The sequence below is a fragment of the Macrobrachium rosenbergii genome, chromosome 12 (genome assembly GCF_040412425.1).
Source record: "Macrobrachium rosenbergii isolate ZJJX-2024 chromosome 12, ASM4041242v1, whole genome shotgun sequence".
NCBI lineage: Eukaryota > Metazoa > Arthropoda > Malacostraca > Decapoda > Palaemonidae > Macrobrachium > Macrobrachium rosenbergii.
In genome coordinates this window covers 25,383,001-25,408,460 of record NC_089752.1, presented here as the reverse complement: position 1 = coordinate 25,408,460, position 25,460 = coordinate 25,383,001, and the positions used below count along the sequence as shown (strand labels likewise).

At 42.3% G+C, this 25,460-nt stretch overlaps 1 protein-coding gene across 2 annotated transcripts in view; it reads right to left on the bottom strand.

Moving 5' to 3' along the window:
- LOC136844447 (mediator of DNA damage checkpoint protein 1-like) overlaps nucleotides 1-25,460 on the bottom strand; it is a 214,415-nt gene that overhangs the window by 47,214 nt on the left and 141,741 nt on the right. For both annotated transcript variants that reach the window (XM_067113693.1, XM_067113694.1), the window contains exon 10: nucleotides 7,950-8,076. In XM_067113693.1, coding sequence (XP_066969794.1) covers nucleotides 7,950-8,076 — 127 coding nt within the window. The remainder of the gene's footprint in view (nucleotides 1-7,949; nucleotides 8,077-25,460) is intronic.

Below are 25,460 nucleotides of genomic sequence, written 5' to 3'. Positions count from 1 at the left end.
CAGATTTATGAAAATATTTCAAACTGATAAAAGCTACAACCATAGGTTGTATTTTGTTATATTTACATGAAATTGCAAACATTTTCATATATTAAACTTTACGTAACGGCTAATATAAAACAGTGCAAAATTATGACAAAATGAAGAAAGAATTTCTGAATTACCGGCAGTTACCTAGCGGGTGTATGAAGGATTTTTAAAAATTCACCATAAATCGAAATATTGTGCTAGAGACTTCAATTTGTTGCAAAATGAAGGTAAATGATTAATGTTACTAGAATGTAAGAGTTTTAGCTTATAATTGAATTTTTCGACCATTTCGGTCAGTCAAAGTTGACCGAAGGTTGAAATTTTTGTAGTTGACGTATGTGATGTCCATGGCACCCAACAGACAATTTTAGTCGAAGCGTATGCCGATCAGTAAGTTAAGGGTTAAGTAAAGCCTTTAAGAAAGAATGACTCAAGATATGAAAAAACTGATTAAAATACTGAGAAAAAAAAAGAGCATAATTGGAGAAGTGATAATAAGGAGTTAGAAGAAAAGATTTATTGGGAAGCCTATGCAGATGCTTCATTTGGGAATACTGAAGATGATCATACACAATTAGGTTATGTGATATCTTTGACAGATGGTAAGGGGTGAAGTCCAATATGGTGGAATTCCAGAAAATCAAGAAGAGTAGCAAAGTCCACCATTGAAGCAGAAGCTCTGAGTGTGGGGGAGGCCATAGAAGGATTGATATATTTCAAACATTTGTGGGAAGAGATAGGAGGGAGAAAATTGGAAGCACTGGTTAAAACTGACAGTAAAACCCTAATGACTGCAATAATATCAAGTACTGGAGTAAATAGTATCAGATTAAAAACTGATATTGCAGCAATAAGAGAAACAATAGAATCTGGAGAAATAAGGTGAGATGGATAAAAGGAAAGCATCAAACAGCTGATGTATTGACTAAAGCTGGAGTTTCAGGGGAAAGTATTAGAAATTACATAGAGGGTAAAGGATTGGAGAATAGTGGAGATTAGAGGAGATTAGGATAAGAAGAAGGAGAAGGAGATAAGTGTGATTGTATGGAGTTTAGGATAAGAAGAGGGAGAAGGAGATAAGTGTGATTGTATGTTAGTTTTAGAAGTTAATCACTATTATTTTATTTTTATTTTCTGCAATAGTGAAATGGTATGGGCATTACAAAATGTATAAAAAGCACGTTTAATTTTATAAGATGTTTTTATAGCAAAGCATTCCTTATGTTTAAAAGTATCTGTCCTTGTTGTGATGTCATAGGAAGTGACATCTTAAGATGAAAATGGCGGGAGGGAGCAAAAGGTAAACAAATGCAGGCGGGAGTGTTGAATAGAGTGTGGTGTGGTAGAGAGAGCTCTCTGATGGTTAGGTTGTTAATTTTTGGGTTGTAAGTCTGTTTTGGCTTTTTGTAGTTGCTCAAAAACTGGATTATATAATAAGAAGAACAACAACGTGAACAGGTGGTGGATTGCATAATTGTAGCATTTTTGCATGGGTTAGGCTAGAAAAACTTTCATAACCAACAGTCCAAAACTAGACAACAACTACCTTTAGATATGAAGGTACACTCCTATGTACCAACTTGTACCTTTATGCTCCTCAAACCATAAGAGAGAAAAGAAGATTACCTTCATATTTGGTTCTGGAGAATATTATCCCTGCCAGGATGACAGCACTATGGGCTTTGCAATACTCATACAAAATTTTGACATCTCGCAAAAAATGTGAGGCAAAAAACTGAGTTAAACCTCCACTAGGTTTTGTTGAAAACCTTCTCTAGTGAAGAGTTTTTTTAGTTAATTAACCCTTAAACGCCTACTGGACGTATCATACGTCGACTAAAATTGTCTGTTGGGTGCCAGAAGTGGATACCCGTCATTGTCGACTACAAAAAAATTTCAACCCGGTCAAATTTATTTCGACTAAATGGTGAAAAACGCAATTGTAAACTAAACCTCTTACATTCTAGTAATATTCAATCATGTAATTTCATTTTACAATAAATTGGAAGTCTCAGCACAATATTTCGATTTATGGTGAATTTTTGAAAAACTTTTTTCTTACACCAGCTAGTAATCCTCAAACGAAAAATTTCAGAAATTCTTTCATCATTTAGTCGTAATTTTTGCACTGTTCTATATTAGCTGTTACATAAAGTTTTATGTATGAAAATGTGCGCAATTTCATGTAAAATACAACTGGTCCATGGTTAATAGCTTTTATCAGTTTGGAAATATTTTCATACAACTGCGATAACTGCCAAAATTCAACCTTCGATCAAATTCTGACCTCGACCGAATGGTAAAAACGCAATTGTAGCTAAAACCTTACATTCTAGTATTATTCAATCATTTACCTTTCATTTTTAAACAATTGGAAGTCTCTGAAAATAATATTTCGATTTATGATGAATTTTAAAAAACTTTTTCGTCAGCGCCAGAGTTCTTTTCACACGATTGTCGTTCAAGTTTCTTCGCTTTATATTAGTCGTTACATAAGTTTATATATGGAAATGTGCGCAATTTCATGTAGAATACTAGAAAATAATTTCATGATTAGAGCTTTTATCAGTTTTGAGTATTTTCATATAAATCACGATTAACTGCCAAAATTTCAACCTTCGGTCAACACAACTCGACTGAAATGGTAAAAGCGCAATTATAAGCTAAAACTCTTGGCGATTCGTTTAGTAATATTCAATAGTGTACCTTCATTTTGCAACAAACTGGAAGTCTCTAGCACAATATTTTGATTTATGGTGAACTTTGAAAAAAACTTTTCTATTGCCTGGCGTAACTGACGGCCTAACATTCAGAAATTTTTCATCGCGTTGTCGTGAATAAGTTTGCATCGTTTACATTAGTCGCTACATAAACTTTTATATATGAAATGTGCGCAATTTCATGTAGAATACAATAGAAAATAGCTCATGGTTGTAGCTTTATCAGTTTTAATATTTTCACATAAATCACGATAATCTGCAAATTTTCAACCTTCGGTCAACTTTAACTCTAATCGAAATAAAAACTAATTGTGGCTAAAATCCCATTCCTAGTAATATTCAATCGTTCCTTCATTTTTGCAATAAATTGGAAGTCTCTAGTACAATATTTCAATTTATGGTGAATTTGAAAAAACATTTTCTTACGTCTCTTGTGAACTTTGGTCGAACATCTCGAAATTCTTCGTCGATTAATTGTCTATTTTCACCATTTTATATTAGTTACATAAAAGTTTTATATGAAAAGTGTATGCACTTCATGTAAGAATACAATAGAAAATAATATGGTTGTAGCTTTATCAGTTTTGAAATATTTTCATATAAATTACGATAAATGAAAAAATTTGACTTTGGTCAACTTTAACGACCGAATGGTCAAAACTGCAATTGTGCTCAAAACACTTGATCTAGTAATATTCAATCATTAGCTCATTTTTCAACAAACTGGAAGTCTTAGCACAATATTTCAATTTATATTGAATTTTTGAAAAATTTTTTACGTCCGCGTTCGGATTCATGCATTATATTGTGATAATATTTTCTCTGTGTTGCTTTGATCGTTTTACAATTTGTTATATACCAAAATCATCGTACTTAGTGTAGAATACAAAGAAAAAATAATCCATTAGCTTTAACTGTTTTGCTCATAGCAAGCATTTGTATAAAATTATATATGAAAAATTTTTTTCTGTCATATATTTCAATATTTATATGATAATGATATTTTTTCATTTCTGATGGCTTTATACTAAACTTCAGGCAATGACAAAAAAAGGAGCAAAAATGAAATCTTAATCTTAAAAACTAAAGCTGCTGTGATTTTTGAAACTTTTTTTTTCGGCGCTTAACTCACCTAACGCCACGCATCACGGAGACGTTTTTTGTAAATAGAGCATGACCATCATGAGGTTTACTTTAAAAAATGGTAAAAGATCAAGGTTCAATTCTGCAAGCACTGACTTAATACACAGAACATGGACACAGTTTCTTTGCCACAAGAGTGCTTGGCCTCCTAACACAACAAAATTAATTCTTATCTCCTCTTAAAGAATTAATTATGTTCACATAAATTTTTAAGAGATCTAACTGAACATAGCAGAGCTTCCTCCACTTCTTCATCTTCAGCTTTACTCATTCCTATAAGGGGTTGCTTTTACCTATCAGCCTTCTCCACCTTCCTCTGTCCAACGCATCCCGACTTGTCAATCCTTTCTCTTGCATGTCATTTGCTATTTTATCCTTCCATCTCAACTCTGGCCTTCTTCGTCTCCTGTCCTCCACCTCCATGCTCACAATCCCTTTTACACATATGATCTTCTCTCCAAATAACATAACCAAACCACTGTAGTCTTCTTCCATGGGCCTTCTTCAATACTTCCCCCACCTTATCTGTTCCTCTAATAAATTCATTTTCTGATTCTATCACTTGTGTCTCCATACATCTATCTCATCCTAATCTCTGCCACATCCATTTTCTGTTCTTGGGTCTTCTCCATGAGCTACATTTTGGCTCCATAAACCATCACTAGTCTGACTACACTTCTGTAAAACTTTCCTTTAACCTTTGCACTAATACTCCCGTCATACAATAACCCTGACAACTTTCTCCAGTTTACCCAAGCACATTATAATCTGAAGTTGATTTCAATGCCCATATCTCCAATGTCAGTCACATTTGATCCTAGATATTGAAAAGTTTTGACTCTCTTGATGTCATCCTGAGCCAATTTCACTGTTCCCTGTCTTCCTTCTCCTCCCACCCACAGATACCAAATCTTTATCCTACTTACCTTCAGACCCCAATCTTTAAGTGCCTGTATACACTTTTCAACCTTCAGCTCAACTCCTTATTCTTTCTTCAATAATTGTGGCCACCAAGGAGTTATCAAAATCACCCTGGAGTTCCCTGACACTCTCAACTGATTACTGTCCTTAAACTGTAAATGAAGGGAAAGCATAAAGGTCTAGTTTTGACCACCAAGGAGAGCAGTAACCTGGGAGTTTTGCATTTTGGGCAGTTGCAACATATCGATGTTTCCCCAAAGGTTCCACAACTTCTGACATATTCGCTGATAAAGTCTGACAGAAAAAACTGCCCTTTCCTACTGAGTTGGTCTGTGATAACATTCGTTTCTCCCTGGAAACAAATGTGGTAGAAGAATGATGTTCCTGGACTCATCAAACGGTGAAGCTTCTCTGCCTCCTTATGTAAGAAAGAGAGGCTGAACTGTCAGAGTAGAATGTGATCGTCTTCACTTTGACTATATGATTCGCTTGCATAAGACCCTTCTAATCAGCCAAAGCTCTATGTTGTTTATATGAATCTTGCTCTCCTCTACATTCCAACTCCAACATTTTGATGTTCCCCAGCATGACTCCCCAAGCTGACCCCAACACATCCAAAGACAATATGAGTCCTGGGCTCTTGAGGTCTAGAGGAAGACCCATCAGCAACCTTGACTGAATTCCCCATCAATAAAGAGAACCAAAAAGATCAGAAGGAATTATCACTACAGCTGAATCCAGAAGACAAAACCTGGGTCCCAAGAGTTCTTGAGATAATGTTGAATTCACTTCATTCTTAGATGGGTCATGTGACAAACTTCTCTAGAGCAGCAATGTGACCCAAAAAAACAGCCACTTCTTGGCTGGAGGCATTCTAAGGGTTTAAGTTCTCTCAGTAGTAATAGAAAATTGTCTACTCGTCTCTGTTGGAAAAGCTTGAAAAGCGAGAATCAATCTTTTTCCCCATAGAAATGATTAACCGAGCCAGAATAAGCACAGGCTTGTTGAGGTAGATCAGAATGTCTAGCATTAAGGCCAGATGCAGAAAACAATTCTTCACCCTCAAGACTGCCTGAAACAAGTTAGCAAGCACTAACCAGTCATCCAAGTCTCGGAGAACTCAGATTCCTGGCAAATGACTCCATCCCGCTAATGGTACCAAAATGCAAGTGAATACCTATGGCACCATGCTCAGACCAAAACACAGAGCTGGAATTTGAAGACCTTCCCTTCGAAGACAAAGTGTAAATACTTCCTGTACTGTGGATGCATTGGAACATGGAAGTAGACCTCTCACATAGAGTGAAATTATCCAGTCACCCTTCTGGATGGCCACGGACCAAACTGGTATCCAGCCCTCTGAGGCCTTCGAATCAAGAAAACGGTGGTTGTAAAAATTCTGACAAGTCTAAAACTGATTTGATCACCTTCTTGCATAACAAATGTCTGATCTCCTACAAAACTCGGAATGTCTCCGAGTGATAAATGTATTAAGGTAGGAAATTGTGGATGCTTATAACCTCCACCACCTAAATTTCTGCTCCAAAGCTTTGTTGACAATCTGAAAACTCTGTTGAGGCCCTCCTCCAAAGCTTTGCCGGACAATCCAAAAACTCTGTTGATGGTCTCCTGCTGGATTCTGATGGCTCAAAACATCAGTTTTAGTTTCAAATAATAATTCTTTCTCTTAGAATGAAAGCCTTGATCACCCCAAAAAAGACTTACTGGAAGAAAAAAAAACTCTAAAGACATCTTGGGTCGATATTCTACACAGAATTTTGGTGCAGGACCATCTGCAGTTGCAGCCTTGAAGGAAGACTTCAAAGATTGTGCTGAGATATTCCTACTCTCCTGATTCGAGACTTCTTTGGTGATGGTCTTAACAATGCAGGGTTAATGAGACACTGATGAGGTGCATCAAAAACAACAACAGATCATTAAGCTGTGGCTACCTTATATAATATAAATATAAACAACTATTCCAGTATCTTTGCAACTGAGGGGCAAAAACATGAAATATTCTATTGAGGCATTGGAAATTACTCTATTACAGAAGGGTAAATACTAATATGCTTCATTTAGAATCGTTGCCTCTTCAAGACTAACTTTTCTCTCTCCCTTTCTTTTTATACCTTGCAAAATTAATAAGCAGCAGTGCTATGAGCAATTTCTGCAAAAGAGAGCACTTCATTTGAACACTATACTGACCTCATAAGCCCTTCTGCCTCACTATTAGGCCACAGAACCTTCCGGTTTCATGAGCTCTACACTTTATGAATCAAGCAGAATGAGAGCAGGATAACTTAAACTTATCTGCCCTCATAAGAGCCAACATAGAAGCTGATGAAAGAGAGCACCAGTTAACATGATCATCCTCAGTAAAAAGGTGAAGGTCTAACAAAGCAGCCAAATCTATCAGGTGCAAAACCTGATGGAGAATCATCTCCATCAGGGTTGAAAGCCATCATGTCTAAAGGAAGACCCAAGACAGCAGAAACCAGCAAATCCACAGACTGAGATGGTGAGGCTGCAGTCCCCTAAAACAATAACATACCCAAGAATGCCAGCAATGATGTTATGGGAGTGGTTGGAAAGCACCAGATGGCTGGGATGGAATGGGTGACTCACTACAAGACAAGTTAGTAACATGCACAGGCAACATTACAAGCCTCAGGGGCTCGGTGTTTAATTTTGTGACTCTCATTTGGCTGTGACATTATTTGACCCATCTACTCTGTCCTTTCTCTTCCGCCACAGCTACACTGCTTTCAGATTGAAAAATCCTTTATCACATATAATAAAAACAATTAAGAAAAGCTGAGGTGATGTCATGTAAACACAATGTCTGGTGAAAATCCAGAACTACCAACAGGCAGGTGCAGTCTAAGTGGTTATATTATGTGAAACATGTGACTGCCTACCCTCAAAAATCCTTTTACTATCATTTTGCTCATCTGACACTAAGGCTAATGTCTTTGTTAAGCAAAATGTCAATATAAAACTTATGGGTTTGTAAATATTTAAAAACATAATTAAAATAAAAGTAATGCAACATACATCTAAAAATATACAACATTCCTGAAAAATTTACAGGGGGATAAATGTTAAATTTGCCTTAGCACATACAGTACGTACCTAGGTCAAGCACAATTTTTTCATCCTGTGCATCTTTATAGCCAGTAAACAGCACTCTTGGGCGGTTACTTGCTTGTAGCTGTCTTTGAGAAGGTGACCATAAAATTTTATTAGAACCAGATAATTCCTGAAATACAAAAAATACAAGTGTTTAGGATGTTTAAAATAATCTTCCCGAGGATGTTTAAAAACCCCATATCAGAAACAAGTTCCTGTTCCTTAAACATAAAATTTAACTTAGTGCTTGGAAAGGCATAATTACTTGGGTGCCGAGTTATGTCAGCATTCTTACAAAGCTATGAGGAGACTGTTACATATGTTAATTAATACCTCAGACTCATGACATGAATGTGAACCAAATTAACAATGAAGTGCTTGATGGAGGGGAATATAGAACAGTAATGTGGCTGATCGATAAGAAGAAGAAGAAGAAGAAGAAGAAGAAGAAGAATGCTGTTACTACTCTAGTTAATCACTAGCTTTCCCACAAATGTGAATTCTATCAAAATATCTTTGAACAGATGACTAAATATCCCTTAAATAGCATGCATCATGGCCTGTCCAGCACTTACTTTGCCTGGGTGCCATCTTGCAGAAGAAGGAAAGCAAACAAGGTGGAGAGAGAAGCCACTTGCTCACATATTTAACATCCAGCCTTTTGCTCTCTTAAGTACCTTAAGCAAGATGCTTATTGTCTGAGAGGAGCTTGATTGCTTCATAAAACCATAAAGTGTGTTCTTGAACATAATCTTATGCCTGGTGGTACTATAAGGAGACACCAACACAGCCTAGAAGGTCAGGTTCTTTCTAGGTAGTACTAGGAGGCTCACACTGGGCACAAAAACATCTCATCTGGATCCTCAATAACAATGTCTCAAAGAGAGGGAATAAAAAAGTTCTTGAATATCTTATGTTAGAAACAGTTTGGTTCTGAATTTTCTTCCCAAACTCATGAAAAAATGAGAAAAGGGGGGATTCCCAACCCTCGAAAAGCTGGACAATGTGTGAACGGTTTATGCAACTTTTCAACATGCTCCATCTACACTGAGGCTAGTAGAAAGCAGTCCTGACTGTGCAATTTTGATCTGGGGCCACCAACTCATGAGGCCAGAGCTCTCACACTGGGCAAGACTATTTGAAGATCATTATAAGCATGGCCAACTCCACCAAGAAAGAAAGGTCCATGTCCTCCTGTCAGAAATCTTAGCTCAAGCCTGAATAAGTTAAGACTTTCCTAGTAGGGACTGAGAGGAGCTTGTCTTTTTGAAGGTAGATTAGGAAGTCTGCAAACTGCTGAATAATATATCCAGCCAAGGAGATGATCATCATCTGGATACCAACTGTAGAAGATGGCCTATTTCCTGGCACAGGGGCTGGAGACTACCTCAAAACATGGGACTAACATAGAAGAGTGGGTCACAAGAGCTAACAGATCAGGATAACCATAGGCATGGAGCCAATACAGACCAATCAAGATAATCTGAGGCCTAGAGCAACAAACACTCAGTTGATCCCTCTCCATATCACAATGAATGGAGGAACATGCAAAGATGTCCAGATTGTCCCAGTGGAGCTGGAAGGTGTACATGAGGCAGCCCAAGGGTCTTGAATGGGAAAGCAGAACACTATACCATGTGGCATTTTCCCTTTGCAAAATGATGAATTTTGGAAGCAATTTGTATTTTTCCTAACATACAAACCTGAGGTCTTTATATAGGAATTACCTTCGGCGTGAGCTGGAGCCAGCTATTCTACACAAGATTGTTCGGATTGTTTGCTGAGTTGTGCAACCACTTGCTTTATAGCCCAGGTAACAGAATGAGGGGTGGCTAGAGGTGGGCAGTGTATGTAAAGACCTGAGGTTTGTATGTTAGGAAAATTACTTCCAATATTTGTCATTTATTCCTACACAAATACAAACCCTCGGTCTTTACACAAGAAGACTCACTAATTGGTGGGAGGATCTCAGTAAGCTTCATAACAGACTGGAGGTTTGCCTCACCTAGTACTTTTTCCTGGTCATGTAATGTCAAGCAAAGGAAGTACCCCGTCTCTGATCTGGGGAACAATTGTGTGCTCAACTGTCAGGCTTCTGGGCTTTTCCAAGTAATGGATTTAGAAGCAAAATTACTTTTGAAAAGGCTTGGAAGAACACTATGTCGGGAGACAAACAAAGATAAAGCAACAAGGTTGGTTTTGTTGCTAACTTCTCCTTTGCTAGAGAGGGCAGGACTCTCCTGTTTCTGTTAGACTGTCAACAATGGAAAAAATACAAAGGCTGACACCTCACATGACAGCTTAAAAACCTATCCTCCACCCGCCGAAAGAGGAGAGGTACAAGAAAGGGAAAGGGGGGGGGGGCAGTCTCACACACTCGCTCTCACTTCTACGACCATATATCTTAAACCAGATGCTACCTGTCCCGCCAGGGGGACTTGATGAGCTACACAACTTGTTGAGCAGCCACTACAAGACCCAAGGAAAAGGTGTCCAAGGACCTATTGGCAATGTCCCTCGGGTAAAAGGAGGTGAACGTCGTCTCACATGACCACATGCCTGCTCTCAGCACCTGATGCACCGACTGGTTCTTCTTGAGTTTGAAGGATGGAGTGATGCCCCTGACTTCGTGAGCTCTCGGCTGGACCGTACCCGAATCCTCTGCATTTGACGTTGAGTATGCCTGCTTGATAATCTCACGAAGCCAGAAAGAGATTGTGTTCCTGGACTCCTCTTTCTTGGTCTTGCCAGTGCTAACAAAAATTCATCGACATCCAGGCCTGAGGAGTCGAGTCCTTTTCAGGTAGCACTGCAGTACTCCAACTTGACAAAGTATCATCTCGTCTGGTTCATTACCTACAAAGTCCTCTAGGGAAGGGATTGAGGACTTGGATCTAATGTCAGGGACTGATGGATTCCTAGTCTTCACTACGAATTCCAGGACAAATTCGAATGAAACAGATCCCCATCCCCTCAAGTGTTTAACATTATAAGAAAGATCATGGAGTTCACCTACTCTCTTCACCGATGCCAGGGCAAGCAGAAATACAGTCTTGAGGGTCAGATCCCTGTCTGATGACTCTCGTAGAGGCTTGTAAAGTTCACCAGTCAGGCTTGAAGGGCGAAGTCTGGGAACTCAGGGGGTCCTGAAGTTCCCTGGGGAGGGCAAGAGAGACCGAAGCTTCACATCAGCATGGAGATCTCCCATGAAGAAGAATCCCTATGTCCTTTAGGCGAGACTAAGCCCAAGCGCTCTCAGCCCAACTGCTGAGACAGAGAGATGCTTCTCTCAGCGAAGGAAGACGAGAAAGTCCGCTACCTCCTGAATAGTACCTCTGACAGGAGAGAAATCCCTTCCAAGACACCAACCACAGAAGATGGCCCATTTCCCTTGGTAGAAGCCCGCAGATGATTTCTGAAGATATCCAGACATCCCTGATGCTTTTCGGTAGGAAAGGCCTCCCCTTGCAGGAGCTCTATGGGCTGGAGGAACATCTCTATGTGGGGTTGGCAAAGGAGGTTGTGTCAGAGAGGAATTTCTCTCGATGCCTCGGACAGCAGAGGTAGCAGGTCTGGCTACCACTCGGCATGTGACCATCTGGGTACCACCAGGGTCACTTTGAGGTTCGTGGTGATCATTACCCTATTGATCACCTGACAAATCACCTGACAAATAAGACAGAACGGAGGAAAAGTGTGTGTCAAGACTGTCCCAAGGGTGCTGAAAGGCATCCTCCACTGCAGCCCAAGGGTCTGGGACGACGGAGCAGAACACCGGCAACTTTCTGTTGTGCTGGGTTGCGAAAAGGTCTATCACTGGATATCCCCAAAGGTTGAACAATCTCTCCATTCTGTCCCTATCACTTGATCCTGAAGGTTGAGTTTGTCTGCCACTACATTCCTCTTGCCTGAGATGTATCTGGCTGACAACTCCTCTTAGTGTGTTACTGCCCACTCGTGCACTTGCATTGTCAACTGATGAAGCTGAAGACACGAGATCCCCTTGCCTGTTGACGTATGCCACTACCAAGTACCATGGAGTGCCCCAATCATTCGATCCTGGAATTCTTGGAGAGCTAGGAAGGCTGCCTTGAGCTCCAGGATGTTGATGTGGAGGTGCTTGTCATTCTGATTCCACACCCTGGAGGTTAGTAACCCCTCCAAGTGTGCACCCCATCCCTCCCTTGAAGCATCCAAGAACAGAAACATCGTGGGAGGGGGAGCATGAAGCTGAACTCCTATTACAAGGTTCCTGTTGTCTAGCCACCAGGCTAAGTCCTGTCTCACTTTTCTTGAGAGACGAATGGGAAGGGATGTTGGATCCCTTGCTTGAGTCCAGAACTTCAATCTGCATTGGAGGGAACAAAGGTGAAGCTTCTCCAAAGATGAAAGGTGACTGAGAACCACTTGCCACGTCTGAGCTGGTTGTCGGTTGTTCCTGCTGGGACAGGAACGATTACGCTACCTCCCTGAACCTGCTGACATGAGAGCCTGACGAAAAGACTCTCACTGCTGCCGTATCTATCAGCATGCCCAGTTACTTTGTCACCTGCTTGGGTATGAGGTCTGACTTCTTGAGGTTTATCAAAATGCCTAGACATCGACAAAACTCGAGAAGGTGATCTCTTTCCTGGAGCAACTTCGAACAAGAGTTTGCCAGGACTAGCCAGTGACTGAGATACCTCAGAAGACGTATCCCATGCAAAAGGGCCCAAGTCAACACAAGGGTGAACACTCTTGTGAACACCTGGGGAGTAGTTGAAAGTCTCGGCCATAGTGCCCTGGCGTGGTACACGTCCCGTGAGATAAGCGGGGTACTTGCAGGAGGACTGATGGATGGGTATCTGGAAATATGCATCCTGTAGATCCACTGTAAGCATGAAGTCGTACTCCCTGATGGCTGCGAGCACTGATCGTGTCATTTCCATCTTGAACCAAGTCTGGCAAACAAATCGGTTCAGGGCATTAAGATCTATGACTAGTCACCATCTCCCTGACACTTTCTCTACAAGAAAGATCCTCCTGCAAAAGCCTGGAGATTGATCTGTCCCGACTTCTACAGTGCCCTTCTTCAGCATTGTCTTCACCCCGTCACAAAGAACGAGGTCCTTTGGAGAGCTGGGAATGTCTGCAGATGGACCGGAAGGTTGGCGAGAGGTGGAGGAAACTCAACTACCAAACCAATGGACTAAAAGAATATCCCTTCGGTTAAACGGAACGCACCCTGTATGAGCTCCTCAGTTAAATGAATGCACCCTATGATGACAGAATTAGTCGCTAAGGATCTGGCGTAATAATTCTCCCGAATGAGGCTTAATTGAACATCTCTTAAATAAAGGAAGTAAATACTGAGACGAATTTCCAAGTAGCCGCTTCCAGAATAGAAGATACTGAATAATTCCTTAGAAAGGAAGACGAAGTGGCAAAACTTCGAATGCTGTGTGCTCGGGGTAATACAGGGCTTGAAGACAACGGAGAAGAAGAACAACAACAACCTGGTGAAGCTTGGGAAATTACCTCCCTCAGAAAGTAATTGATTGCGTTCTTTGACAGCGAACAGGACGGATTCTGCGGAGAGACGAAAAGTGTCCGTGGAGAGACGAAAAGTGTATGCGGACGAGGATGGAGTTTTTCCACCTTTGACAAATAAACTTTCAATGCTCGAACTGGGCATAAGTACATCTCCGCTGGGTTGCCAGCAACAAACTCTTCCTGAGAAAGAACTCTGAATGAACAAGAAAGAGGGTTAACTTCTGACTCCGTCTTTGCCACAAATTCTGGTAGAAAAGACAAATGTATATCATTTCCTGAATAAGAGACTAACCTAGAAATCACCTGAAGTTCACCCACCCTTTTTGCTGTAGCTAAGGCCATGAGAAAAAACACCTTCTTAGTCAGTTGTCTCAGTGTTAGAGCTTCAATGGGTTCAAAGGCAGGTAAAAAAGTAAGTATAGCTTAGTTTTACCAGACCACTGAGCTGATAAACAGCTCTCCTAGGGCTGGCCCGAAGGATTAGACTTATTTTTACGTGGCTAAGAACCAATTGGTTACTTAGCAACGGGACCTACAGCTTATTGTGGAATCCGAACCACATTATAGCGAGAAATGAATTTCTATCACCAGAAATAAATTCCTCTAACTCTTCATCAGCCGGCGGCGGGAATCGAACTCCGGCCCATCGAATGACGGTCTGAAGCTCAACCAACTCGGCCAACAAAGGGCTTAGGAACAGAGAAAATGAAGTACTTCTGACAAATCTCAGAGGAGCCCGATTCGGCAAAACAGGACGTTCAATCTTAAAAGAATGCAATAAATCATGGATGATTTTGCTAGTAGAAATCTCTGGGAGATGGAAGCTAAATGTACTGCTCAGCATTGAGCGGTAGCCAGTAACAGCTGAATACGAAAGTCCCTTGACTTTTCTAAGGAATAACAGAAATTCAGCTATCTTAGCAATCGAAGGTCTAGAGATGGAGTGACCTTCCTTTACGACACACAACTTCTATACATTGGGTCCATCTGACTTGGTAAAGTTTGGGGTTGACTTTCTCAAGCTGACAGAAAGCTGTCTAGCCACAGCTTTGAAGAGTCCAGTTTGTTCAGTTGCTCATCAAACTCTATATATATATATATATATATATATATATATATATATATATATATATATATATATATATATATATATATATATATATATATATATATATATATATATAATATATAATATATAATATATAATATATAATATATAATATATATATATATATATATATATATATAATATATAATATATATATATATATATATATATATATATATATATATATATATATATATATATGTATATATATATATATATATATATTATATATATATATATATATACATATATATATATATAGAAATCATCAACACACAATCACGTGTGTGGAACAGAAATAAATTTCTGACTCACGCCGAGATCGAACCCAGGTCTCTCATACAAGTCTAACAAGTCTAAAGTTGAACCCGAGAGCAACTGCACCCAAGGAATTACCTGGGCAAGCTAACTGCTTGCATACCAGTTTTCCCCAACTTCCCGACTCCTTAATGACCAATAGACAACATTTTCATTCGGAATTATCCTTCTGGAGTGAATAAGATAGAAATCATCAACACACAATCACGTGTGGAACAGAAATAAATTTCTGACTCACGTGGGATCGAACCAGGTCTCTCAGGTGGAAAGCAAGGCGTTACCCACTGGGCCATACAAGTCTAAAAGAAGTTGGAACCTGAGAGCAACTGCACCCAAGGAATTACCTGGGCAAGCTAACTGCTTGCATACCGTGAGTTTCCCCAACTTCCGACTCAGCAATGACCCAATAGACAACATTTCATTGAATTATCCTTCTGAGTGAATAAGATAGAAATCATCAACACACAATCACGTGTGGAACAGAAATAAATCATTCTGACTCACGTCCGGATCGAACCCAGGTCTCTCAGGTGGAAAGCAAGGGCGTTACCCACTGGGCCATACAAGTCTAAAGAAGTTGGAACCTGAGAGCAACTGCACAAGGAATTACCTGGGCAAGCCTAACTGCTTGCATACCAGTGATTTTCCCAACTTGACTCCTGTAATGACCAATAGACAACATTTCATTGAATTATCCCTTCTGAGTGAATAAGATAGAAAGTCAACACACAATCACGTGTGGAACAGAAATAAATTTCTGACTCACGTCGGGATCGAACCCAGGTCTCAGGTGGAAAGCAAGGGCGTTACCCACTGGAGCCATACAAGTCTAAAAGAAGTTGGAACCTGAGAGCAACTGCACCCAAGGAATTACCTGGGCAAGCTAACTGCTTGCATACCAGCGAGTTTTCCCCAACTTCCCGACTCAGCAATGACCCAATAGACAACATTTCATTGAATTATCCCTTCTGAGTGAATAAGATAGAAATCATCAACACACAATCACATTATTGGAACAGAAATAAATTTCTGACTCACGTCGGGATCGAACCCAGGTCTCTCAGGTGGAAAGCAAGGGCGTTACCCACTGGGCCATACAAGTCAAAAAGAAGTTGAACCTGAGAGCAACTGCACCAAGGAATTACCTGGGCAAGCTAACTGCTTGCATACCAGCAGTTTTCCCCAACTTCCCGACTCAGCAATGACCCAATAGACAACATTTCATTCGAATTATCCCTTCTGAGTGAATAAGATAGAAATCATCAACACACAATCACGTGTGGAACAGAAATAAATTTCTGACTCACGTGGGGATCGAACCCAGGTCTCTCAGGTGGAAAGCAAAGGGCGTTACCCACTGGGCCATACAAGTCTAAAAGAGTTCCCTTTGGAACCTGAGAGCAACTGCACCCAAGGAATTACCTGGGCAAGCTAACTGCTTGCATACCAGCGAGTTTTCCCAACTTCCCGACTCAGCAATGACCCAATAGACAACATTTCATTGAATTATCCTCTGAGTGAATAAGATAGAAATCATCAACACACAATCACGTGTGGAACAGAAATAAATTTCTGACTCACGTGATTGGGATCGAACCCAGGTCTCAGGTGGAAAGCAAGGGCGTTACCCACTGGGCCATACAAGTCTAAAAGAAGTTGGAACCTGAGAGCAACTGCACCCAGGAATTACCTGGGCAAGCTAACTTTAGCTTGCATACCAGTGGGAGTTTTCCCCAACTTCCGACTCAGCAATGACCCAATAGACAACGTTTCATTCGAATTATTATCCTCTCTGAGTGAATAAGATGAAATCATCAACACACAATCACGTGTGGAACAGAAATAAATTTCTGACTCACACGGGATCAACCCAGGTCTCAGGTGAGAAAGCAAGGGCGGCCCACTGGGCCATACAAGTCTAAAAGAAGTTGAACCTGAGAGCAACTGCACCTAAGGAATTACCTGAAATTTAACTGCTTGCATACCAGCCGAGTTTTCCTGCAACTTCCGACTCAGCAATGACCTAATAGACAACATTTCATTGAATTATCCTTCTGGTGAATAAGATAGAAATCATCAACACACAATCACGTGGAACAGAAATAAATTTCTGACTCGCGTTCGGGATCGAACCAGGTCTCTCAGGTGGAAAGCAAGGCTTTCCACCCACTGGGCCATACAAGTCTAAAATCATTTGGAACCTGAGAGCATTTGCTGAATTGATGGCGAATCTTATTCACCTTGAGCGATAATTCGAAACGAAATTTTCAAACTTCCTGACTCAGCCAATGGAAACAATAGACAACATTTCATTGAATTATCCCTTCTGTGACTTTTAGACTAAGATGCTCCAGTGGGAAATCATCAACACACAATCACGCGTGGAGTCAGAAATTTATTTCTGACTCGCCGACAGGTGCTGATGAACCATCTTATTCACTCAGGTGGATAATTCAATGAAATGTTGTCATGGGGCCATACAAGTCTGAGTCGGGAAGTTGAGGGAAACTGCGCTGGTATGCAAGCAGTTACCTTGCCCAGGTAATTCCTTTTGCAGTTGCTCTCAGGTTCCCCAACTTTTAGACTTGCAATGACTCAATGCGGGTAACGCATTCGCTTATCCACTTCTGAGTGAATAAGATAGAAATCATCAACCCAATCACGTGAGTCAGAAATTTATTTCTGTTCCACACGTGATTGTGTGTTGATGATTTCTCCATCTTATTCACTCAGAAGGGAAATTCGAATGAAATGTTGTCTATTGGGTCACATGAGTCGGGGAAGTTGAAAAACGCTGGTATGCAAGCAGTTAGCTTTGCCCAGGTAATTACCTGGGCAGCCAACTCAGGTTCCAACTTCTTTTAGACAATGGCCCAGTGGATAACGCCATTGCTTTCCACCTGAGAGACCTTGATCGATCCTGACGTGAGTCAGAAATTTATTTCTGTTCCACACGTGATTGTGTGTTGATGATTTATCTTATTCACTCAGAAGGGATAACCTGGAATGAAATGTTGTCTATTGGGTCATTGTCTGAGTTGGAAGTTAGAAAACTCAAGTATGCAAGCAGTTAGCTTGCCCAGGTAATTTTTGGTGCAACTTCTCAGGTTCCAACTTTTTAGACTTGTGTACCCAGTCTGGTAACGCCCTGAATAAGATCCACCTGAGAGACCAATCGATCCTGACGTGGAGTCAGAAATTTATTTCGTTCCACACGTGGATTGTGTGTTGATGACCCATCTTATTCACTCAGAAGGATAATTCGAATGAAAATGTTGTCTTATTGGGCCATTGCATGAGTCGGAAGTTGGGGAAAACTCCGCTGGTATGCAAGCAGTTAGCTTGCCCAGGTAATTCCTTTGGGTGCAGTTGCTCAGGTTCCAACTTCTTTTAGACTTGTATGGCCCAGTGGGTAACGCCCTTGCTTTCCACCTGAGAGACCTGGGGTTCGATCCCGACGTGAGTCAGAAATTTATTTCTGTTCCACACGTGATTGTGTGTTGATGATTTCTATCTTATTCACTCAGAAGGGATAATTCGAATGAAATGTTGTCTATTGGGTCATTGCTGAGTCGGGAAGTTGGGGAAAAATCGCTGGTATGCAAGCAGTTAGCTTGCCCAGGTAATTCCTTGCAGTTGCTCAGGTTCCAACTTCTTTAGACTTGTATGGCCCAGTGGGTAACGCCCTTGCTTTCCACCTGAGAGACCTGGGTTCGATCCCGACGTGAGTCAGAAATTTATTTCTGTTCCACACGTGATTGTGTGTTGATGATTTCTATCTTATTCACTCAGAAGGGATAATTCGAATGAAATGTTGTCTATTGGGTCATTGCTGAGTCGGGAAGTTGGGGAAAACTGCTGGTATGCAAGCAGTTAGCTTGCCCAGGTAATTCCTGGGTGCAGTTGCTCTCAGGTTCCAACTCTTTTAGACTTGTATGGCCCAGTGGTAACGCCCTTGCTTTCCACCTGAGAGACCTGGGTTCGATCCCGACGTGAGTCAGAAATTTATTTCTGTTCCACACGTGATTGTGTGTTGATGATTTCTATCTTATTCACTCAGAAGGGATAATTGAATGAAATGTTGTCTATTGGGTCATTGCTGAGTCGGGAAGTTGGGGAAAACTGCTGGTATGCAAGCAGTTAGCTTGCCCAGGTAATTTCGGGTGCAGTTGCTCTCAGGTTCCAACTTTTTAGACTTGTATGGCCCAGTGGGTAACGCCCTGCTTTCCACCTGAGAGACCTGGTTCGATCCCGACGTGAGTCAGAAATTTATTTCTGTTCCACACGTGATTGTGTGTTGATGATTTCTATCTTATTCACTCAGAAGGGATAATTCGAATGAAATGTTGTCTATTGGGTCATTGCTGAGTCGGGAAGTTGGGGAAAACTCGCTGGTATGCAAGCAGTTAGCTTGCCCAGGTAATTCCTGGGTGCAGTTGCTCTCAGGTTCCAACTTCTTTAGACTTGTATGGCCCAGTGGGTAACGCCCTTGCTTTCCACCTGAGAGACCTGGGTTCGATCCCGACGTGAGTCAGAAATTTATTTCTGTTCCACACGTGATTGTGTGTTGATGATTTCTTTATCTTATTCACTCAGAAGGGATAATTCGAATGAAATGTTGTCTATTGGGTCATTGCTGAGTCGGGAAGTTGGGGAAAACTCGCTGGTATGCAAGCAGTTAGCTTGCCCAGGTAATTCCTTGGGTGCAGTTGCTCAGGTTCCAACTTCTTTTAGACTTGTATGGCCCAGTGGGTAACGCCTTGCTTTCCACCTGAGAGACCTGGGTTCGATCCCGACGTGAGTCAGAAATTTATTTCTGTTCCACACGTGATTGTGTGTTGATGATTTCTATCTTATTCACTCAGAAGGGATAATTCAATGAAATGTTGTCTATTGGGTCATTGCTGAGTCGGGAAGTTGGGAAAACTTCGCTGGTATGCAAGCAGTTAGCTTGCCCAGGTAATTCCTGCGCAGTTGCCTCAGGTTCCAACTTTTTAGACTTGTATGGCCCAGTGGGTAACGCCTTGCTTTCCACCTGAGAGACCTGGGTTCGATCCCGACGTGAGTCAGAAATTTATTTCTGTTCCACACGTGATTGTGTGTTGATGATTTCTATCTTATTCACTCAGAAGGGATAATTCGAATGAAATGTTGTCTATTGGGTCATTGCTGAGTCGGGAAGTTGGGGAAAATCGCTGGTATGCAAGCAGTTAGCTTGCCCAGGTAATTCCTTGGTGCAGTTGCTCAGGTTCCAACTTTTAGACTTGTATGGCCCAGTGGGTAACGCCCTGCTTTCCACCTGAGAGACCTGGGTTCGATCCCGACGTGAGTCAGAAATTTATTTCGTTCCACACGTGATTGTGTGTTGATGATTTCTATCTTATTCACTCAGAAGGGATAATTGAATGAAATGTTGTCTATTGGGTCATTGCTGAGTCGGGAAGTTGGGGAAAATCGCTGGTATGCAAGCAGTTAGCTTGCCCAGGTAATTCCTGGGTGCAGTTGCTCAGGTTCCAACTTCTTTTAGACTTGTATGGCCCAGTGGGTAACGCCCTTGCTTTCCACCTGAGAGACCTGGTTCGATCCCGACGTGAGTCAGAAATTTATTTCTGTTCCACACGTGATTGTGTGTTGATGATTTCTATCTTATTCACTCAGAAGGGATAATTGAATGAAATGTTGTCTATTGGGTCATTGCTGAGTCGGGAAGTTGGGGAAAACTGGCTGGTATGCAAGCAGTTAGCTTGCCCAGGTAATTCCTTGGGTGCAGTTGCTCTCAGGTTCCAACTTCTTTTAGACTTGTATGGCCCAGTGGGTAACGCCCTTGCTTTCCACCTGAGAGACCTGGGTCGATCCCGACGTGAGTCAGAAATTTATTTCTGTTCCACACGTGATTGTGTGTTGATGATTTCATCTTATTCACTCAGAAGGGATAATTCGAATGAAATGTTGTCTATTGGTCATTGCTGAGTCGGGAAGTTGGGGAAAATCTGGCTGGTATGCAAGCAGTTAGCTTGCCCAGGTAATTCTTTTTGGTGCAGTTGCTCTCAGGTTCCAACTTCTTTTAGACTTGTATGGCCCAGTGGGTAACGCCCTTGCTTTCCACCTGAGAGACCTGGGTTCGATCCCGACGTGAGTCAGAAATTTATTTCTGTTCCACACGTGATTGTGTGTTGATGATTTCTATCTTATTCACTCAGAAGGGATAATTCAATGAAATGTTGTCTATTGGTCATTGCTGAGTCGGGAAGTTGGGGAAAATCCGCTGGTATGCAAGCAGTTAGCTTTGCCCAGGTAATTCCTGGGTGCAGTTGCCTCAGGTTCCAACTTTTTAGACTTGTATGGCCCAGTGGGTAACGCCCTTGCTTTCCACCTGAGAGACCTGGTTCGATCCCGACGTGAGTCAGAAATTTATTTCTGTTCCACACGTGATTGTGTGTTGATGATTTCTATCTTATTCACCAGAAGGGATAATTCGAATGAAATGTTGTCTATTGGGTCATTGCTGAGTCGGGAAGTTGGGGAAAATCCTCGCTGGTATGCAAGCAGTTAGCTTGCCCAGGTAATTCTTTTTGGGTGCAGTTGCTCAGGTTCCAACTTCTTTAGACTTGTATGGCTCCAGTGGGTAACGCCCTTGCTTTCCACCTGAGAGACCTGGGTTCGATCCTCGACGTGAGTCAGAAATTTATATATATATATATATAATATATAATATATAATATATATATATATATATATAATATATATATATATATATATATATATATATATATATATATATATATAATATATATATATATATATAATATATATATATATATATTGTTAGAGTCTTATTTGATCATGTATTATTCAATTTAATGTACTTTTACTGCCCTGTAAAACCAAGATTACACGAACCTGTCACTTGAAGCCAAAAGTTAACCTCAAAGACAGACGTTAATTAGCCAAAGGTCGCCAGTTAAGGGTTATTAACCTTAACAAAGAATATTTGAGATGAATTTGATTTTAAACGCAACGGTTCTCCCCAAACATTCGGACAGGCAATCAAAGCATCGAGATTTAACCTGATTTTGCTTACCCCTAAATCCTAGGTATTTTACTGGAATAATGGGGTTGAAGCTAACAATAAAAATAATTAGGCTTAATCTAGACTTTGTAAAACATATACCCTAAGTGGTGGCTGAAGGAAGAAACAAAAAGAAAAATTGTGAAATACAGAAAAGAACTAGTCAATCACTAAGCTTCAACAAGAAATCGGACTTTACCGTGAACGTCAGTCGCCATGCGCAAACGAGGGACTTCAGGAGTCGATTCTGGCAGTCTTCCCCAATTCACTAATTAAGATAGACGAGGAGAAAGTAATAAAGAATATCGTTCGGCACGCACGCAGCGCCACCCTGGTTCCGTGACCGCTGGGATCTCTCTCACTGACTGACCCGACCTGCTCCCGTTCTTCCAGAGGGCTTATACCGCCCCGGCAATCCGACCTTGACAAAGGCATCGCCGAATGCATAGAATAAAGCTTAAGGGCCACCATAACTAGGGTCATTGAGCGTAAACCTCTCTGAGGCTTAGGTCCCTAATGCCCTAGCATATTTTGTTTACAAACTTTCCAGCCTATGCGCCATTTGTCTACTGCAGTGATTGTTATTTTAAATTGCCTACCCTACCGGGCGGGCAGAGATGTTCTCTGTCGAGGTCAATTGGCCTAATATTCCTACACCTAAACTACATCGAGAGGCTAACAGCAGTAATATTTTATAAAAGCTCCCTCTTAAGAGGGCCTTCACTCCTTTTCGGCGTGAAGGTCTATACTACAAGCTGTTCGCCTCTCAGGTTACTCTCCTTCCCGAGCAGATTAGTCCTGGTTAGCCTACCATACAGAACTACCTAACCCTAGATAGGATATGAGCTATAATCACTACTTTACCTAATTCTAATAGTACTGAAAAGGTGCTCACTGTTATTATAGGCTACCTCCTACAATCATGATGTGTTTTAGACCTAGCCTAGTGGCACGTTCTCTATGATATTCCCTAGCCTAACCTATCCTAACCCGATCGTAGCACCAACATAAGAGTTAACATTCTAACCTAAATTACAACAAGGTTTATGTTTAATACAATTAAAATTTACTAGTTAATTCCTTGAGGGTTGCCTCATATGATAAGTAAATGGGTGCCTCACTGAGGTCTTAGGCCATCACGTGTCACAAGCATCGCTCGTTTCACAATAGTTAAGATTACTGAAATTAGTTAGGCTACTTACATGATTACTGGGTGGCTCGGTGGTAAGTGGAAAGAACAAGGTTACTAAATTGATGTACCGCATTACTTTAAGGCGGCCGAAGGCTAGGTATACAAATAAAAGGGGAAGAGATCACACTGGCTACCTTCTCTGGGCAAGGGCCAGGATCACTTTAGATGTTAGGCACTGTGCCGAGAGGGCACTAGTGCCAGGATGAGCGAAGCTCGGCAACTACTGGCCTTGCTTCCCGCTTCTTCTTCTTCTTCGGTTTCTCCAAGGCCTATCAGTAGCTGGCCCAGCAGGTGATGAGAGCACCGACTGGGACAGGCCAGAGGGCTCGCGGCGCGAAGTCAGGGCACTGCAAAAGCTGCGGGACTCCTACTCCGGCTGCTGCGATTAACCGGAGCGAGCGATCTCGATTTCTGCGCCCGAGGATGCCAGTTCCTGGTCTTCCAGGAAGGGGTACCATTTCGATCCTCCAGGGTTCATCCCCTGGAGTCAAACCCTGGAAGAAGAAGGTTCGGGTGCTGGAAATCTCCAGTCGCAATGATCAACTGCATGGGGAATCCTAAATCTCCCGGATTAAGCCTCATGATTTAGACCCGCATAGGGCCTTTTCCATTGGTAGCTCAACGTCCGTGGGCGGACGGAGTCTGGCACTGCTCAGTGCTCGCAAGTGGCACTGGCAGCAGTTGAGGTCAGGCATGCCTGACAAGGTCCGGAGGTGCAATACCTCTCTCGGACGATTTGGGTTTGGCTGCGGCAGAGATTCCCTGCCCCAGCAGGAGATCGAGCCTCTCGGTGAGTTTTGTTCGGGGGCGCCCGCTGGCGTTGCTTGCTTGGGCAGCCCTCCCAATTGTGCTGGAGTGGTCTGCCCGGCTTGCACGTCCTGCAGCGGTACTGCTCCTCCTGAATCTCTTCGCGGAGGGAGGACTCTTGGTGGGCCAGCCCTTCGCGATTGGAGAGGCTAGGCCTGAAATAGGTTGGGTGGTGCCCTTCCGCGGACCACTTTGGTGGGCGGAAGGTGGAGGCTTGTCATTTTTGGGAGTTACAACTGGGGCCTCCGTGGAGTGAGGTGGCGTGCGGAGTAGCGCGGAGTGGCGCAGACGGGCTTCAGAGAAGATCCCGACCAACAAGAAGACCACCGGGCCGAATTTCCACCTACCACGCCGCGGTGGGTATCGTGCCCCAAGGTGTCACAACCTGGAGTTGGACAGTGGAACGGTGATGGTGTGGCTCCCTCTATCCACTTCATTTCCCACCGCGTTTCTTCAGGTCAACCACAGCACCGGCTGGCACCCAGGCCCTGGCGATCAGGCTAATATCTGCCGCAGTGTCTACTGTGACCGGAAGGGTCATGGGCAGGCTAGTGCTCTGAAGAGGGCCACCGAGATGTACTGGGTTTCAGCCCTCGGGCAGTGATCCGATCGCGGACCAGCCGCAGAAAATGAAGTGCTGATTAGGTTGACAAATTGGTGGTGGGGACATGATGTGGACAGGCCGGAGATCCAGCATTGTAGTGGCTAGCAGCCACAGGATTTTGTACGGGCCTTTGGATGGGCCTGTGGCCTGCAGTAACTGTTGGAGGAGAGGGCTGAGCGGGGTGAATCGGGAGCGGAGTTCTGGCTGGTAGGGTTAGGCTGCTTATTGTGCCGAGTTTGTATCGGCACTCAGCTTCAGCATGGCCCCTTCTTGCAATAGTTGCACAGGTCTTGCTAGGGCAGTCCATCTTCGGGCGAGTGGAGTTCGAGAGAGGTAGGCGGGAGGGATGATTCGCTCTGAGAGGTGCTATGCGACTGATTGAAGGTTTCCCACGAATCAGCCATCGACAAGCTTTCCATAAGTGTGGAGGCTGTTTATCGTTAAGATATACTGCACAGGCCCTGGCACACATTGGAAATATCTTCAGCATGGTCCGATTGAAAAAAGATCCTCCAACGTCGTGCAGGCCAAGGAGTCGAACCAGCGGCGCATCGGACTGGGTTTTTGTGACATGCCCATTCCGTCCAAGACCAGCGCATTTTGGCAAGACCTCGAACCGTTGTCTCCATTTTTCTGGGGTTATTTCGAGAGGCCTTTGTAATGACTCTCACGAACTTCCGCCATGTTGCTCTCTGGCTCTTCTCTCCGGTGAGCGGGTTGCCTTAGCTTTTCCCTCCATATGCTTGGCCAGTATTGCTGTGCTCTCCTCCGTGGTGCTGTAGTTATCTAAAAGAGCCTCGATCTCTCCAGCCATGCTTCTGCCTGTCCTCAGTCCACTTGGGACAGGGAATTGATGCTCTAAAATTGGAGCGTTTGATGCAGCA